Here is an 18,139-nt window from a genome sequence, read left to right as displayed (position 1 = left end):
TGGCGGGGCACGCGGGGGCAGAGTACCCACGACCCACAAGTTCAAGTGTTGATATATGCTCAGGCTAGTAATAAGATTGGTTTGAACTTTTAAACTTTAGTTTTAGAGTATTTGTCAGCTTTTATTGGAGAATTGTAAACATCAGATTGTTTTCACAATCTTGTGTAGGCCTAAAACATGGAAGGGTAATTTTTCCTTAACTCGTATCCAATTTTAGCACTTGATCCTGATGGCATGATTTGCTAATTATCAATCCGTGGTAAATGATGCTTGCTGTTGTAATTAAGTAGGGCCTACAATGAAAGATCCTGCAAATAACAAAAAAATATTTTTGATATAACAATAAATAATGATCTTTTGTTGGATAAAAACTCAAAATATAAGTTTCCAAGTTTCAAACTATTGCATAATTCAACAATACATTATTTAAAGCATTAAAGTGGCTCCAAAGAGCGACACACATAATTTAAATGATATAAATTAACCATAGGAATATTTAAAGCATCTATTTTCAAGTGTGATTTAATTTTCATCGAATATTACCTCATATACTCGCATAAGAACTCAAATTAATTCAAAACCAAGTTTTTACGTATGAAAACACGTAGCCCCAATGCATTGTTTTTATTCTCAATGTGGGCGTGGCTTGGCAGAATGTAAATACGGCCGCCATATTGGTACATTCCACGTCAAAGTTTGTTTTGTTTCACATTCGCAGCCATGAACTTTATCTGGTTCAACAACCTAGAGATATATAGACTGCTAGTGGGAGGCCATCTTTGATTCCAATTGTTTTTGACAGAATGGTGGGCAAACAGTGCTTTGTTAGCAGACGACATACGTTGACAGCAGAAAAGTGGCAGTGTACTAAGTTAATTATGAAATTGCATTGAATCTGAAATATTAACAGTAAAGAGACAACTAAAACTCGTAATGAACGAATACGACTACAATAATAACAAACCCACACACCATTTAAAAGTGGTCATTATTCCATTGCAGTAGATTATTTTAAATTAATAGTACTTAGTTGAGATAAATTCCACGTACTGTATCAGATTACATACACGAAATACATATTTAATAGGTTCAATAACTGATGTACATATATTGGTCACAAACGTTGGGTCGAAGAAGGGTTAGCTATTTTCTAGCGCATTTAATGTCGTAAATACACATCACATTACAATGAAACTGTATTTAAAATTATATTTCACTCGATCCATCTTTAAGTATTACCCGCAAAAACTGTAAAATTGCGGAAAACCTACATTTTTAGGGAATTTACTAGCAACTTGCATCTTTCTCCCATAAGAACCAATGCTTTTGCAGCTATGTTTTGCCCACCATTCTGTCAAAACAGCTCTCTGTCTCTCTCGCTCGGATTGTAGTTCCCCAGTATGCCGTCGACAGCAGCAATTGGCGCTGAAAGCAGGGTGACAAGCAGTCTATATATCTCTAGGTCGTTGATCTGGTTACTTCTTATTTCTGTGGGTCTACTCGTCCGAAGCAAAGTGATTAAAGAGTTAGCATAGTCTATGGAACGTTTTGTTTACTTTCATCAAATATTGCTTTCAGTTTTCAGTTATTCGCTGACATTTGAGGGTTTACAAGTGTTATTGGAGACGTGACGTAATAAGATTTGCTGAATTGATTTGAGTCGCTTACGCTTTGAATTGTAGGGAAGATTAAGTGCATGTATGGTATTTAAAATGCTATTCTTATAAAATTTATTGATTGGCCTTGGGCCTGACATTCTTTCTTTTCATATTTTTAAATTCAAATATTTATTTTATAGTTATCTGTAGGTAGGGTGTATTAAAAAGTTATATGCTTAAATTAATGTATTATATATGTATGTATGTGTGTATATATGTATATATTTATATGTATGTGTATATATATATAATCATTTTTTGTTTGTCGACATTAGCTGCGTCAGTCTTGTTTTCTGTGAATTTTTTATCTTCATATTTTTTTTCTTCTGATTTTCGTAATTTTTTCTTGAGAAACAGTGTAAAACTGCAATGGCATATGTCCAAAAAACCCTTTCCATAAATCATTTAAAGAATGTACCCAGTCAGTATTCAAGTGGTTCAGAGTCTACCGTGCATGACCTTGGAGGTCCCATTGCTTTAAATCTCTGTGGTTTGTAATGGGATGTGTGATGTTAAATTATTTCAAATCAAATTTGAAAGAGCCAAATTTAATAGGTTTCCATTTTCCCAGTATGAGTTACAAATATTAATGTAATGATAATACTTAAAAATAAACTTTTTCTAGTTTCTACCCTAGTGAGAAATATGGCATGGCCCAGCAAGCAAGGTATGGTTGATATGCTGCAGACTGGGTTTTGCGTCTGATACTTAGATTAATTTTTTATTTATTTATTAACCTTAGGAATAAAAAAGTATTTTCTTATATTTTTTTTAAATATTATCTCTTGCTTTGCCACTATTATATTTGACAGTACATTTCTTGATAAAGTTTTTATACACAGTACTTAACTGTCTATTGTCTATAGTATGTTTGTAAACATGGCATAACGGTATTGGACAAGTAATTATTTATAAAAAATATAATAATACAATAGTAAAATGACAACTGAAGTGGGCACTAGCAAGAAAGCCTTCCTAATTGCACATTGAACAGTTTGAACAGAGATGGGTTTGAAAGAGAAGATGGTGGTGGTGACGGGGTTCGGACCGTTCGGCGAGCACAGTGTGAACGCCAGCTGGGAGGCGGTGAAGCTGCTGCCCTCTCTGGCGCTGGACGAGGAGCTGGGCTTGCGCTTGCACGTGGAGGAGGTGTCGGTCGCGTACGACGCCGTCTCCTCGCAGGTGCCGCGCCTCTGGCAGGCTCTGGAGCCCGCGGTGAGACGTGCTTCCCCGTCGCTTCAATTGTGGTCCCAGGGAGGGATCTGGGCTTCCCTTCACCAGGGGCACCTTCTGCCCTCTCCTCATGTTCACCACTTTAATAAATGTATTAGGGATAATTTGATTTACATCCGTGTATATTTTGCAGGGTAAATATGTAGTTGGGCGGTATTTGCAAAAAAAAAAAGTTAAAAATCCGAAAATACTTTTATTCTATGCTCTTTAACTTCCTCTTTTCATTAAACCCGGCGGAGATAAGAAATTCCAAATACTATAGGAGATATCGCCGTTCTTATTTTGTAATATAAGACCCGTGCAATCATTTGACTGTTAAAATTTTTTTATTTTGCCATGTGTTCGTGAATGCCTAGTTAATTAAAATGGTCGATTAGGTCAGGTTAGTTACATTATAAAATACTTTCAAACTAAGCGGACATTAGAAATAATATGAATTAATTTTAATGGTTGTTTAGTTTTAAAGTATTTATAATGTAACTGACCTGACCTAACAAACCGGGACAAAGGATCAACAGTAGGAACTCACGTAATTTTTTTTTTTACTTATTACTTGAGCAACAAAATTCAAATAACAAATAAAACATTAAAATTTGAAACGTTATAAACTCACCTAATTTAGAGGCGGGTACAATTCCTTTGTCATTAGTAGATAATGATGTAGTCGTTCACCTACGTCGCGAAAAAAAAATCCTACTCGTAAACAAGAAACAAAGTTAAAAGCCGCATGAATGCACAGGTATTGTGATGAAAATTAAAAATTTTGATATCTCCTAAAGTATTTGGAATTTATTATCTCCACCGGGTTTAATGAAAAGAGGAAGTTAAAGAGCATAGAATAAAAATATTTTCGGAATTTTAAATTTTTTTTTTAACAAATATCACCGTACTATGAAAATTAAAAGAATCGATATCTCCTAAAGTATTTGGAATTTCTTATCTCCGCCGGGTTTAATTAAAAGAGGAAGATAATGAGCATAAAATAAAAGTATTTTCGGATTTTTAAAATTTTTTTCGCAAATACCGCCCAACTACATATTTACCATTTTGCAGTGTTTACTAAGTGTAGGTACATTTTATTTCACACACTGTATCTAAAGAAATAATATACCTAGTGTTTAAGTTCCAATGGCATGCAATATTCAAAAGAAAAATTACCTATTGTGTTAAAGTTTTAAATTACTATATTGAAAAATATTTTGACAACGTACAGGAACTAAACTTATTTTTATTGTTGTGTTACCTAAATCCTAAACATATTCAAGGTTCAATAAAAAATTATGACAAGAATATATACATGTTAAATGAGGTAATTAGGACATATATACTGTACTGTTTTCAATTACTTAGGTGATATTATATAATTATTTATTTTATATTTGCCTTATATTTCACACTTTTTGTAGTCTACAAATATTTGTCGGCCCATCCTGCGCTCCCTCTAACCAGGCAACTGGGGCAGGTTGTCCCCCCCCTCCCTCCATCATCCATCACCTACATCCGTCCTGCGTGGCACATGGCTGTTCGTTACGTCCCTTTCAAGTTCTTGCTAAGAGTAGGTGGGTGCGGAGAAGTGCAGAGTCATGCAAGTAACTTAATTTGTATTTACTGTTAAGTACCATGCCAGCACTTTCGAGATCATAATTCATTTTGAAAAATACTTGTATAAACACCACATAGCATCCACTAAAATTATCTGCCATTTTTTCAGGGATACCCTATACTGTTATATTTGTTCATATAGTAAGCATAAATATATTTATGTTCATGTAATCGACAAACGTAAGCATTTACAAAACTGACCTGAGGATAATTTATCAGGAAAGAACATCAAACTATCCTAAAATAAATGAGCAAAACTATTGCAAAATTTAAATAAATTTTGGGTTAGTAATGTTGTTTGAAAGAGTTATTTTTTCAAATTTTCCGGGGCAGGGCTTCCATGAAATGAAATAGCCCAGGGCCCCATAAGGTCTAGGGCCACTGCTGCATGAAACCCTACAATCGGGATGTGCTTGAGTGAGTGTGTTGGCCTGCGGACATCACATTGATAAATTTCCTTTACGTTCAGCTGTGATGAAGTTCAGGCTTCCTGCTCGAGAATGCCTGATTGCTAGAGGCAAGATTTTATGGTGTTATAAAAAACCTAATTTCATCATTAAATATAGTGGATTTTATCTTTGTAATTAAAATTTTAAACGAATATTAGCACATACAAATATTAGTACATACATACAATTAGTACATACAGAGCAAAATTACATTGATTAACTGCTTCAACAATTTGTGATAAGACCCTTAAAATATTTACATCAAACAATACTACATCTACTGATGAAAGTTAAACCAAAACATGCAATAGGCCTAATCAAAAAATCAAAATACGATGTTTGTAGCCCAAAATCATTATACGTATACATTTTCTTGTGGTGTTTCTCTGTAGGCCTTTAGGCTATAAACTGCCTTTATTTACTTAGATAAACAATTTTTTTTGTTGTAATTGTTTCTTATTGTGTAACTAGTTAATTTTAAAAGTTTTATAATTCATATTTTCAAAATCAATTATATGTGGGTTATGGTATAGTTTAATATTTTAGGTTAGAATACAATTGGATACGTTACACGAAACATTTGCTCATGACAATGTTTCTTATCATCAATCCAGTTTATATCAAAACTATATAATGAATATCTTCAAAATCAAAAATTTATTGGTAATTGTACTGTTGCAAATCACAAACATTCAACTGCTCAATTTATTTAAAAATTTTTACATTACAATGCAACTGGATACGTTACACCTCAGAACAACACTATTCCCGAGAACAATGTTCCTCAAAGTTTTATTCATATTTTCAAAACAATATTATTTTTGGTAAATATACAGTTTTGTGTCACAAAACACAATCAATTCCTTTCTTTATTTTCATATTTTACTTTAAAATAAACCTGGATATGCAATAAGAAAGTTACTTTTTTTACTGCACCAGTTTGCTCTACTTGAAATACAAGGTAGGTGTATTGGTTTTGCTGTCACACTGGGGTTGGAAATAGCTACGCGTTGTGAGTGTCTACCGGATATGGGCGCCACCACGAGGTTTAAGGGCACGTGGACTCGGCTATCCCCTCTCGGGGCCGTGACGTAGCCCAAGTCAAGTGTGATGAGGCTCGAACCCCCCTATACAATGAAATCTAACCTGCCAGCCCGCTCTAAGCATCGGGCACGCTGTAATCTTACCAAAGGATGGTTGTCTGGGCTCTCCAGGCGGACCACACGCCTCAACCTCGGCGTAGAGAAGAACATGTGTCACAGTTTGAACAGGTTTTATTGACTCTCCATTCTACACCTGAATCACCCTCTCGTCTCGCAATATCACAGTCACAAAGTGCCAACGATAAAGAAATCAGATTACGGCGGGCCAGTACACCCCAGTCCTGGTCTAGTAGTTACAATCGTCTGGTTCGAAATGTCCTCCTAGTGACTTAAATGATTATAAAACAGTCTACCTCCTGGAGTAGGCCCCGAAGCAAAATAAAAGGTTCAAGAATTAATTAATACCAGACAGATGTTAATGGATCAGAGATGCAACAGTTGAAGTCCACGAGGTGTAGCCACTACATCCTACTCTGGGTGGGGATATAGAGAGACTGGGGTTTTACTAGGGCGGCAGGAAGCTTCCTCTTTACCATTAGTTGCCGAATACTGTGTAGCAGAACACGTAAAACAACAAACCCTTTACAACTAGTTACATAAAAATTATACATGTTACCCTGATTAAACATTAATTAAAAAGTTGTTTAATATTTGTTTAAGTTTAAATGAGAGAGGCCTGCACCGGGGCTAGTTCTGGCAACGACCGCATAGGGCGCTACTCCGTCCTTACTTACGCTGAAAGGAAACAACAACACTGGGGGTTATAATTACATAAGTAAAATTACAAATTATATTAATTAAAATATTATTTTAGGGGTGCGTTGTAGACACTACTCGCCTCTTGCAGGGCGGGCAAACACGCATGCACACACTCATGCATGCACACACTCATGCATGCACATGCACACACAGACACACGTTCCTGATGGTGGGAGGAGATGGGGGAGGAGGGGCCAGGCGAGACATGAGGCACATTGGGCTTAGGGAGGGCAGCTCTGGTCGACGTCAGTTTGAAGTATTTTGGTTGTAGTATTGGTTTGAAGTTAGTACATTCTGGCTCTCAATTGCTGCAACTATACAATACTGCGCAACGAAGGAATCGGGCATTGCAGAGGATCAGTCGAGGGGAGAGCTTGTGCATGAACTGGCAGCCTTCTGCGATGTAGCCGTGCGCGCACCACTCAGGTGCTGACACTGTGGGAGGCTGCATTCGGAGAAGAGAATGAGGGTGGAGCTGGTTTTGATGTGAGGAAGGCGGAATGTCATAATTTCAGCAAACCAACGTATAGCTAATATAGCATAGAGGGTGATTAAGAGGGGGGGAGTGAAGGGAAATAGAGAGAGATGGAGGGAGAGAGCGAAACTGTAACAGATGACCATAGTCACAGTTGCAGCTGATGTCTACTTGCGGCTTATAGGTACTTCCGACTGGCACTGTCTCAGAGATAGCATCATATGTTGTAAAAATTCTTGAAGAGATATATTTGTAAACCATAACTAATGATCAGGGAAAGGTGTGCGCAGGGAATATGTGTGCGTGCATGTCTATGCATGTGCATCTGCTCATGCATGTGTGCCCATCTGCACATGCATGTGTGCATCTGTCTGTGCGCATGTCTGTGACTGTCTGTGTGTGTTTGTATCGTTCTGTGCGTGTTTGTTTTTGTGTTGTTTGTGTGCATTTTCTCATAGTTGTATATGATAGTTTATTGTGAATAAGGTTTTTAACAACCAATATATTAGTTACATATATAAAAACAAAATTAATGGGTCTACTTACCAGGCACTAAGTTGCATACAAGGGTGCATAGAATACTGGTTTTGCCAGTAAAATGCTTAATGCTAAATGCTGAATGTAATGGCAATCCGTTTTCACGTGGAAAGAAAAAATTACAAGAATGGGTTGCCTACACTCTATTACATATGAATCAGGTAAAAATATTATCTAAGCTCTCTAACATGGTTAAAATAAATTTTGCTGTGTATATTAACGAAACTACACAAGGTCCGTGCATTGAATTTTGTGTGGCACTTACCCATGATAAAATAACCGGTAGGGTTACAGGCAGAATTCTCCTTAGTACATGCTGTACGATCAAAGGACTACATGCCCGCTCTTTGCCTCGTGCGTGGAGGGGACTGATGTTTGGCCAGTGTTGCTCTTAGTGCTTGTTGCTTGTGTCCAAATACAGTGAAGAGTCTTTAATCCAGGACGTACTGGACCACAGCCTTGCCGGTTTATTGAAGGTCAGTATAGTTTTAACAAGAATAATAGGGTCACGTAAGATATTCTCAACCACGGGGTGTAAAGATTATTGCACAAACTTTTAAAACTTTCCTGTGAGGTTAAAGAAAACAATAAAAAGTGACGTATAGAGCCTTTTTATCTACACTGCATCTTAAAGAACCTATAAAACACATTTAATTGATTTTTTTTTTTCACCATACAGTAAGATATTAAAAGTTTGAGGTATTGTCTTTTCCCCATGATCGGAATTACCTCACTTGACCCTAAATGTGAAAAGTAACCTGCTAGAAAACAGGTAACATTGTACTGAAATGAAAACCAACAGGAATGATTACCTCTAATTGATATGAAAATGCAGGCAGCGCTGTAGTGCCACCTGGCGCCAAGGTCAACCGCTGGAATCCACTCAAAGCATTCTCGACGCAAGCTGCTCTATTGGCGCTGGATTAAAGAGTGTGTTGAACCGTACAGGGCAGGATTAGAGATCTCTCGTCGTAGCAGTCATAGCTCGTGGCAGGTGGACCCCTGAGTGCATGCGCTGGGAACTGCCGAGTCACGTGCTGGGTGTGGGAACTGTCTGCAGCTCGTGGTGCACGTGGGCGTGTCGAGTGTCGCCACGGACGTGGTGCTCGAGAGCTGTGCTCACAGGGCAGGCTACGTGAAGCAGGACGTGTGCGGCAAAGTCCCGCTGGACGGCCAGTGCTGCAACGGAAGCACCGAGAAAATAATTTCCGACATCGACGTGGAGTTGATCAGCAAGAAGGTCAACGAGTCAAATATCGGCGTGGCTACGTCAGTTTCTAGGAATGCTGGGAGGTAGGAGGTACTTTCGGAATGCTTTTGATTCCATTTAATTTATTTTTTTTACACCCTATTTATCAGACACAATCTACAGTTAAGTTATGCTTCCTGCCTTACTTATATGGCAGTCGTCTACTAGAGGCAAGATGGGCTGAAGTTATGCTGCAAATACTTGACTATAAGTTAATCCAAATCCTTTTCTCGCAATAAAGTGAAGCATGTTTTGATATGCAACCACTCATTCCTTCCTCTTAATGTAGAAAACTGCAGGTCAGATGTTGCCAATGTTTACCCCTAGTTTGCAGCCTTCCGTTTTTTGTTCTGTTTCCACTGTTGAGCCGATAGTTATCCAAGAAAGTGGCAACATCAGACGTGTGATTTTGGTGATTCTGGACACTGCAGAGCCTTTGGCAGTTGCAGGCATGGAAAAAAATCTGGGCGCCTTTTAGCTGTTCACATAAGTAAGCAGGCGAGAAGTTTTTTTTTTCTTCAGACTTCTTGGTTACTTAATCTTTGAACCTATGCTTTTGGTCAAAGAGAGTCAGAATTTTAGTGGAGCTTATGCGAGTAAGTATGGTACTAACTGATTTCAAAACTACTTGTGAGAAGTCGTAAAGCAGGTTGTTATAATGCCTACTGATAATCAGTCCAGTTTTTGATTTACTTACTTAAGAATTTTATGAAACATATACTTAATACAAAAAAATACTGCTTGGTGAAGTGGTGGTGTAAGAATATTTCGCTTTAGTAAAAATTAAGAATGAAGAATTAAGATTGGGAATTATTGCAATTAAATTCTATACATACCTTACACATTCATGATTTTCTAAATTTTTTATATTTTATTATATTTTAATTTTATTGTGAAAAATCTTAGTATACACTATACAGTTTCATTTTAAGATTGATGCTCAAATAAGCCAAAAACTGAAATAACCTCTTAACTGAATGAACTAGAAGCAGGTTAAACCCACCAGGATGTACGGAGTAGCACAGCGAGGTTGCGAAGGCAGCATGCAAAATGGGCTCAGAAAAACATAATATTTTTGTAAAGTGTTATCAGAGTCATAATTTAGCACTTGCTGCATTTGTCCGCAATGTGTTCTCATGTTGAGCAATAGTTGACCTAGTGGGATGAACAGTATGATGATTTACCACACACTTTTATGGTCTGCCAGTTGTCAGCCTTTGTGATTTGATAGCCAAATTAATGGTTGCAAATAGCTGTTGAGAAAAATATTCTGAACTATTAGTATTTACAAAAAAAAATGTAAACAAATTACTATAGTATTTAAAATGTGAAATCTGAATGAAAATTATTATTGTGATTTTACTGCCTCAGTCTACAGGTAAACTGGATATGCTTGATTGCCAATATTAAGAAGAAAATATTTTTGTACAATATAGTACAAATACATACAGAACTCACACAAGTGAATTAATTTTGAAGAGTAATTGTGATAATATTATGTCACTATAATCAACAACCGTAAAAAATCAACTAATGTGTGCTCTGTGCTTTAAGGGAAACAGAATATCAAATATACATAGTTTTTTAAAGTTATTGTGAAACATCTATAAATAATGACTACCCTCCCCTTTGATGTTCTATTGCTAGCCATGCAAAGTTTACGTGGCAGATTGCAGTTTCTCTCGAGATGTAAGTAGCCAATTTTGCAGGGGGTTTGGTGTCACTTGGAGAGGTTTTGAATTTTGCACATTTCTATTGCAGGTACCTTTGTGAGTACATATACTACACATCTCTGTGCATCAACAACTTGCGCTGCATATTTGTCCACGTCCCACCGCTCGGCAAGCCATACTCTGCGCAAGAGCTTGCACGCGCTCTCAAAGAAATCATCAAGGTCATCGTTCAAAACATGGACCAGTTTGAAGGCAGACGCTGTGATGCTACGTGCGACAAAAATGTGTTATGATGAAACTGCAAAACCATGCCAGAAGTTTTTCATGATTTTCACACCTTTGGGAATGGGCTTACCAATGAAAAGCCAGTTTAAAAGTATGACAATTTGTGGGGGTCAGTGCCTTCAGGAATTCTTGTGTCATCCGTGTATATAATATAATTGCTTTAGATTTCAGAAAAGAAAAAAAAATTATCTGCCAACAGGCAAAAACTCAGATTCTGAAGAGAAGAAGGTATCAAAGCATGATGTCAGTGTGAAAAGTCACTAATTGTGGAATCTGTTCCATTTTGATGTTTAACATGAATACGCACAATTTTCAGGTAAACATTTTAGACTTGTGTCCGATTAAGAGAGTGTAAAGATTTTAAATTTTTTATTTTATTTTTGCATTACTGTTGTCTTGTATAAATGTTTCAGTATATTTTTTGGGGTTGATACTAACACTAAGTGGCAACACCTTCCACATTTTTTAAAATAATTTTTATTGGAGTTAAAAAATTTTATTGACTGGTGTTTAAGTTTAATAAATACCAATAGCAAAATTTCTGTATGTGAATATGTTTAAAGTCACTGTAGACAATTTTACCATTCCTAGTTTTTTTATTATTGATTTCTAGACACATTTAAAACAATTTGTTTGCATATTTTGATAAAAGCCCTTAAAAGTAATTTATTTTTATTTTTATTTATTTCGTATGTTAGCTAGGTAAAGAGGTAGCTGAACATAATTTTATAGTATTTGTTATTTCTAAGAGAGAGGAAGGTGATGCTCTGAAGTGTGAGAGTCAGGAATGGGTGTTCCGCCGAGCGTGGGAACTCAAAGGCAAATATATCACAGTGAAGGAAGCATGATTAAGAATTAGAAAGAAACAGAGAAGCGAGAGTATGCAGAGATTTTTTATGTATTGTAACTGGTGCCTTGATTAGCTGATTTTGTAAGGAGTGTTTGTGATTGGTTGTTAGTAAGCCTGTGCGAATATCAGTTTTTTAGTTCGAATAGAATTCAAATATGAATACCAAATTATTCTCGAATACGAATATTGAGTTCGAATAATTGGAATGAGAATTGAAATCCCATAAAACAAGTTATATCACATCACATTACAATATAACAGGTACATATTTACTGATACAATGTATTTAGAATCAAAAAACTGACAGTACTTAAAATTTTAAGGTTCTCCAATTTTATAATCAGTTCGTATTAAAGAGTCTTTTCACATCACTACATATTAGCTAATTTAAATTTTTGTGGAGAAACACAAGCTGCTCTACATTTTCGGGGAGTAGACTCTCTCTTCTACACGTCACAATGTTGCCAGCTGTTGAGAAAAGTCTCTCACTGCACACTTGTGTGGCAGGTATATAGGCAAGTACTTTCTTGCTACCACAGCTATGTTTCGGAAACAAGTGCGCCCCTTCTCTGACCAGAAACTGAAAGGCTGAGCTGCTGTTGAAGGTTTCACGTAGGCCCACAGAGATGACTTCTTAATAGGCATTTCACTTGTAGCCTCACTTGTCTCAGTTATAGTTTCAGCTACTGTGTTCAGCTTACACAGCTTATATACCTCCCTGCACAAATTTTCAACCCATATCTTTTTTTATCCTCAATTAGTGAATCTTTGAACCGTGGATCTACCATCATAGAAAACACATTTACTTCACAATCTTGGTACACCATGTAACGTGATCGCAAGCTTTTAAGTAAGTTCTTGGCAAGAGATTTTTTTCGGGACAGGATAATTGCCTGAGCTGTCACTACGTGAGGAATTTGGGAAGAGTCGGATGGGTATGAATTGGTGGGGGGGTTGTTTCCGCCTGCATCCGGTCGTTTACTGTGTATTATCCTATTGAAAAACATTGACGTAGCATGTTAGGCTTTTGGAGTCTTTGCTGTGAGTATGCGGCCAGATGTTTTCCACATGGTCTGTACAATTTTCTTTCTCTTCGCCGTCACGTTCGGAACGAAATTACAGTGCCGACAAACCATGTTTCATCCTCTAATCTGAAAACTGTCACCTATAACACCCCAGTTGTGTGGATTTTACAGACACGTATTTATCTTTATCAGTATGCTGACAGTTCAGATCTATTTTAAACGACCTGACGACATTCTTCTACATAAAATACGTTAGTTATCGCTCCGGATTACTGTGTTAAAACGGGCTTTACGTGGCCAGATGTAGTGGAATAACTCCACATACATAACTCTAAAACATTACAAAAATCCCGCGGAACTTTTGCCCTCGCCCAACGAGAGAAACCTCCGTAATCCCGAAATGTTTCCCGGTTTCAGTGATCCCGTTCAGCCTTTTTCGTAAATGACTATTCATTTTTTCGAAGTGTTAGTATTTGAAATTGAATACGAATAATACCGTATTCACTCGCGTAATGTCCGCCCTCGCATAATGTCCGCACCCTTTATTTATATATCCTTAAAAGAAAAAATTAAAAATTCGCATAATGTCCGCACCAGTCGTCTAAGGCGGGCAACACAACTTTGTCCACCCCTAAATGACGCAGTACGAATGGAAAGTTGACGGCTCTGTAAACAAAGCCGTGACCTTCAGCTGTCCTTTCTCTCCTGTCCTGAAAGGGTGGGGAAATTCGTTGAACTGAACAAAGCACAGTAACGGTAAACACAGCTGACCAACACGCACGCAAGTTCAAGGCATGAGTTTCGCGTCGAGTTTTGTAGTGTAGAGTACAGAATGGGTAAATATAAATCCTTCACTGCACAGTTTAAATTAAGAGTTGTTCGTTATGCTGAAGAGCATGGGAACAGGGCTGCTGAAAGGGAGTTTGAAGTGCAGGAAAAAAGTGTTAGTCAGTGGCGGAAAATAAAAGAACAGTTGCAGTCAACAAATGCAACACGGCGTGCGTTTCGCGGACCCAAGGCTGGGAAGTTCCCAGAACTTGAAGTTAAAGTTTTAAACTATATACGTGAATTAAGAAGTAATACCTGTGCTGTTTCGTATGAAATGGTTCAAGTAAAGGCGCGGGGAAAAAAAAATTAACATCACATTTGCTGACATGGATCAGTCTTGTTTTCTGTTGAGGTAAGACACGCAGCGCAGCGTAAAAGAAACGTCAACTTTAATTAGTGTATACCCTGTTTTACGTGTCAGGACAGAACAGAACCCCTCTTTGTTTACATTTGGTTGGAATCCCTCCCTCGGCCATTCTCACGCTCTAAATGTTTCCTTCCCCTTCCTCCTTCTCTACGTCACGAAGGCCATCAGTTGCCGGAAGGGGGGGGGGGGGGGGGAGTACAGTGCGCAGCAGATGTGGCACTGGTGAGTCACTGCGCTGTTGCCAGCTCGCTGGTTCCCTACGCGCCGCACGTAAGGATATGGTACGGCTAAAATATTGCAGCCGTGCCGTTAATAGCCGTTTTAATCCATCACATATTAATCACATTAATAAGGCACACGTAACCACAGTTATTTCAGTGTAGCGTGTAATTTTTTTTAATGTTCCGGCGGGTGCGAGACAGTTACCGGTGGCAATTACAGCAAAGTAAACATGGTCTAAGCCGGGTTGTTTGCAAGCGATCCCGCAGCAATATTCTTTTAAAATACATAGCTAGTTAAATCCAAATTGATTTTAGATACGTTTTGTGCCTTTTTAGTAATAATTAAGACACAAAATTTTGTATTTTTGTTTTTCCTCGCATAATGTCCGCACGCCATTTTTTTGGCCAAAAAAGTGGTCAAATTACTGCGGACATTACGCGAGTGATTACGGTAAACTATTCGTTTTGATATTCGAAAATTCGAATATTCGCACAGGCCTAGTTGTTAGGGACACATGACCACCTCCCTTCTTCGTGGATAGCGCTAGTCAAGTCATCCAGTAGTATTATAGTTTGCTTTTCATGTTACTGAAAGGTTGTGTTACGATAATATAATAACGTAATTTGAGAAGTAAATTTTGTGTCTGTGGCCAGGCTTTTTTTAACTTTGGAATTGGAATTTGTTGATCACAATCGTCAGAGTGAGTCCACAACAAGGCAAACGTAAGTTTTTTTGTCTTCATTCTTGGGAAGGAGTCCTTCAGTTGTACTTTACTTTGAAAGACTTCCAGGAAGCAATTATTGCATTAAATAATTTTTTGTTTGACTTTTCAGAACCATTTAAAAGGAAATTTATTTAGAAAGTTACAATACATGAAAAATCTCTGCATACTCAGATCTTCTTTGTTTCTAATTCTTTATCATGCCTCCTCCATGATGATATATTTGTCCTCAAGTTCCCACGCTTGACTTGGAACACCCATTTCTGTGTTTTTCTCACACTTCAGGGCATTACCTGCCTCTCTTTTAACCATAACTCTTACCAATATGAATGAGACAATTTAATGCAAAAATTTCCATTTTGAGTTAAAAAACAAAAAATATATAAAAATGGCACTGTTGTGGTTGACTGGCCGGTGCTGGTAAGTGATGTGGCTATCTGCCGTTGGCCCTGTGGCACTCTGCTAGAGGGGGAATCTACAAATAAACCAGCCAGAGAAAAGAGAATGTGTGTTTGAGTGCCTGTGACCACGCAGCAGTGTTTATGGTTCTCCCTCCCTCTACGTCGTCGTAAACTGGCACGGTACACATTCATCACATCTGTCTCGACAGGTTTTTGTGATGAAACTGTGTCCAAACATTGTTTTTGCATGCAATTTCCTAGTCTGTATACTGCAACATTTCATTCATGACAAAACTGCTGTAAAATGCATGCTTGTTTGTGCTGAAGAAAATGACAAAAAAAAATTGACAAGGAAATAACCTGCAGTCTTTTCTCTCTTTAGGAAGATGGGAAGGGAAACATGGGTATTAAAATAGCTGTAATTTTTGTTAGATAGTGCTAGAATGAATGGGGAGGGAGGAGGAAGGGCCATTAAGAATGAAGAGGGGGAAAGACGAAGGACATCAGTGCCATTTCTTACACGGCAATAAGCTGAGATACAGATCAGCTGTGACTTCAACTTAGACTTCTCTTGTATTCTACTGGAGACAGTTATATGGAGTGACTCATATTCTAGGGCGACTCTTATAATGAAAAGGTTACATTTTTTGGCCCACAATTGGGGTGTGACCCATACGAAGAGGTGACCCTTCTGCGTGTAAATATGGTACTTGCAGAAATTTTGCTATAATTTATAAAATTCCAAAACCAATCAATAAAATGTCTTAACTCCAATAACATACATTCCAAAAAGATGTATGTAATCGGTGTGGCCCATTGCAATCCACAACTGATTCTCTGTGAGGAATTCACAACTGCTTTAAGCAATGATCCTTAATTGGATAATTGTCAATACTCAGGTGGTTGGGATGGTAGTGGTGGTTTCAAACCAACACAATTAAAGTTGGTGGTATGGGTTGAATCCCAGCCGAATTTTTCACTAAGAGTTGCACACATCAGAATTTGCAGAAAGCATCTGTTTTTTTTCTTGTAGTGCTTCCATCCACTCTCTTCTTGTTGCTTATAAATAGTTAATTGTTGGAATTATAACACATTTCATTGACTCCTTGAGGGGTCTGGACAATTAGCTTGCAACAGATCTGTAGTTATGAGTCTACAGGTCCATAGATGTGTTTTTTCTCTCATGCATCACAATGCTGGAGGAAATAAAATAATGAAACTGTCAGAATTTAAATAAGCAGAACAGTTTAAATGCTACAACTGTGTCCATTTTCGTACAATAGCACTAAATACAGGTAGATTCATAGCATCAGAGTAAATTATTTGAGCAAATTTTAGTTGTAAAAAAAGAAAATCCTTATGAAGCTAAAAGTTAATTCTTTAAATGTACATATGTATCTATATGAATAAATATTTTGAACATTTGTTGTATGTACTGAAATAAACCCTCTTATATTTTATTTGCTTATTTTTGGGTCTCTTTTTCCTTAAATGGTGGTAAATAATTCTTAGTTCTGTATTGCATTAAATTCAGTGATTTTTTTTTTTTTTTTTTTTTTTAAATTTTGTAATGTCCATGTTTGAAATTTTAATTTTTTACTTTGCTATATTTAGATATAAATTAAAATTTTTTTACATATTTTCTATTTGCCAATCACACCTGTGCCTGCTGAGACCAATCAAACTTATATATATAAAAAAAAGATGATGATTTAGAATTTTCCATTTGATTTAAAAAAACTTTCTAATAAGCCAATATTAACTTAAAGAAATTGTGTTGGTAGATAAAAGTGAAAATGTTTTCAAAAAATTATTAAAATATTTGCCAATATATGATATACTCTCAGAATGTAAACTTTCTTAAAGCAGCATTCATTTGTTTGATTACTCAAATTTTGGACATCCTAAAATATCCAATGAAGAAAAACTATACCTTTCCTTAAAAATCACTGCTTATTCTACGTTCGTAAACCCCCCCCCCCCCCCCCCCTCAAAAAAAAAAGGCCAGAACGACATTTGGGTAGTGTTTAAATTATATCATGACAAACAATTAAATATTTTATATACCCTCTATTATCGCATAATCGTCACACCTATATTTTAGGCAGTAATCATCGCATGTTTTTGGTCCCGCTTTGTGTGGGTATTTTATCCGTATAAAACAATGTATTTTAAAGTATAAATTTAATATTTATTCGTGCATTACCACTTACTTTTTTAATTAACGGGGATTCAATGTTGTCACCTTGTGTAAATATTCTTTAAAAGACGTTTTTAAACGTTATCTTACAACCTTTATCTGTTCGTTTGCGTCACCACGGTGTACCACTTACAAAAATGTAGCCAAGGATAGTTGGCATCATTCATGCTTGGTTATGTTGCTTCCCGTATAGAGCGAGCACACATAGTCGAATATCGATATCTTGCCGATTGCATGCAATGCGTGCTCTCTGTTGAGTGCCGAGTTGACTACATTTAATGCCCCACACTCTTATGTGGTAAGTGTGTACTACGATAGTTACGTGTTCATTCAGGCTCGCATTCGGATCACAGATTTTGTTTTTCTATTTAAAGTTGAAGATAGGTTTTTGTTGCATGACTTATTAATTTAAATTGTTTGGAGTGCTCTTTTATACTGCACTTTTTTAACTTGCGTACTTTCCATGAATGGGTTTTGTTTTTATGAATAACTTTATCTAACT

The 18,139-nt window shown here is 36.9% G+C and overlaps 1 protein-coding gene across 5 annotated transcripts; it reads left to right on the top strand.

The window, feature by feature from the left end:
• Positions 1-626: 626 nt before the first annotated feature.
• On the top strand, positions 627-16,861 carry LOC134530547 (pyroglutamyl-peptidase 1). 5 transcript variants are annotated; one of them, XM_063365470.1, is made up of 5 exons: positions 627-656; positions 1,463-1,698; positions 2,653-2,873; positions 8,877-9,109; positions 10,827-16,861. In XM_063365470.1, exons 3-5 carry the CDS (start codon positions 2,664-2,666, stop codon positions 11,029-11,031), a joined length of 648 nt encoding a protein of 215 aa, XP_063221540.1. In that variant the 5' UTR covers positions 627-656; positions 1,463-1,698; positions 2,653-2,663; the 3' UTR covers positions 11,032-16,861. The 5 variants fall into 5 exon arrangements, with proteins under 5 accessions (XP_063221540.1, XP_063221538.1, XP_063221537.1 ...); XM_063365468.1 differs by lacking the exon at positions 627-656 and having other exon boundaries at positions 1,477-1,632; XM_063365467.1 differs by lacking the exon at positions 627-656 and having other exon boundaries at positions 1,478-1,703.
• Positions 16,862-18,139: the final 1,278 nt, after the last annotated feature.

The sequence above is a fragment of the Bacillus rossius genome, chromosome 3 (genome assembly GCF_032445375.1).
Source record: "Bacillus rossius redtenbacheri isolate Brsri chromosome 3, Brsri_v3, whole genome shotgun sequence".
Lineage (NCBI taxonomy): Eukaryota > Metazoa > Arthropoda > Insecta > Phasmatodea > Bacillidae > Bacillus > Bacillus rossius.
Note: the sequence above shows the minus strand (reverse complement) of the source record. Positions and strands in the feature narration are given on the sequence as shown.

Coding starts and splice junctions, on each gene's coding strand:
- LOC134530547 (XM_063365470.1), top strand. CDS start 2,664: ATGGGTTTGAAAGAGAAGATGGTGGTGGTGACGGGGTTCGGACCGTTC. Junction 2,874..8,876: donor GGCAGGCTCTGGAGCCCGCG/GTGAGACGTGCT, acceptor AACTGTCTGCAG/CTCGTGGTGCACGTGGGCGT. Junction 9,110..10,826: donor GTTTCTAGGAATGCTGGGAG/GTAGGAGGTACT, acceptor TTTCTATTGCAG/GTACCTTTGTGAGTACATAT.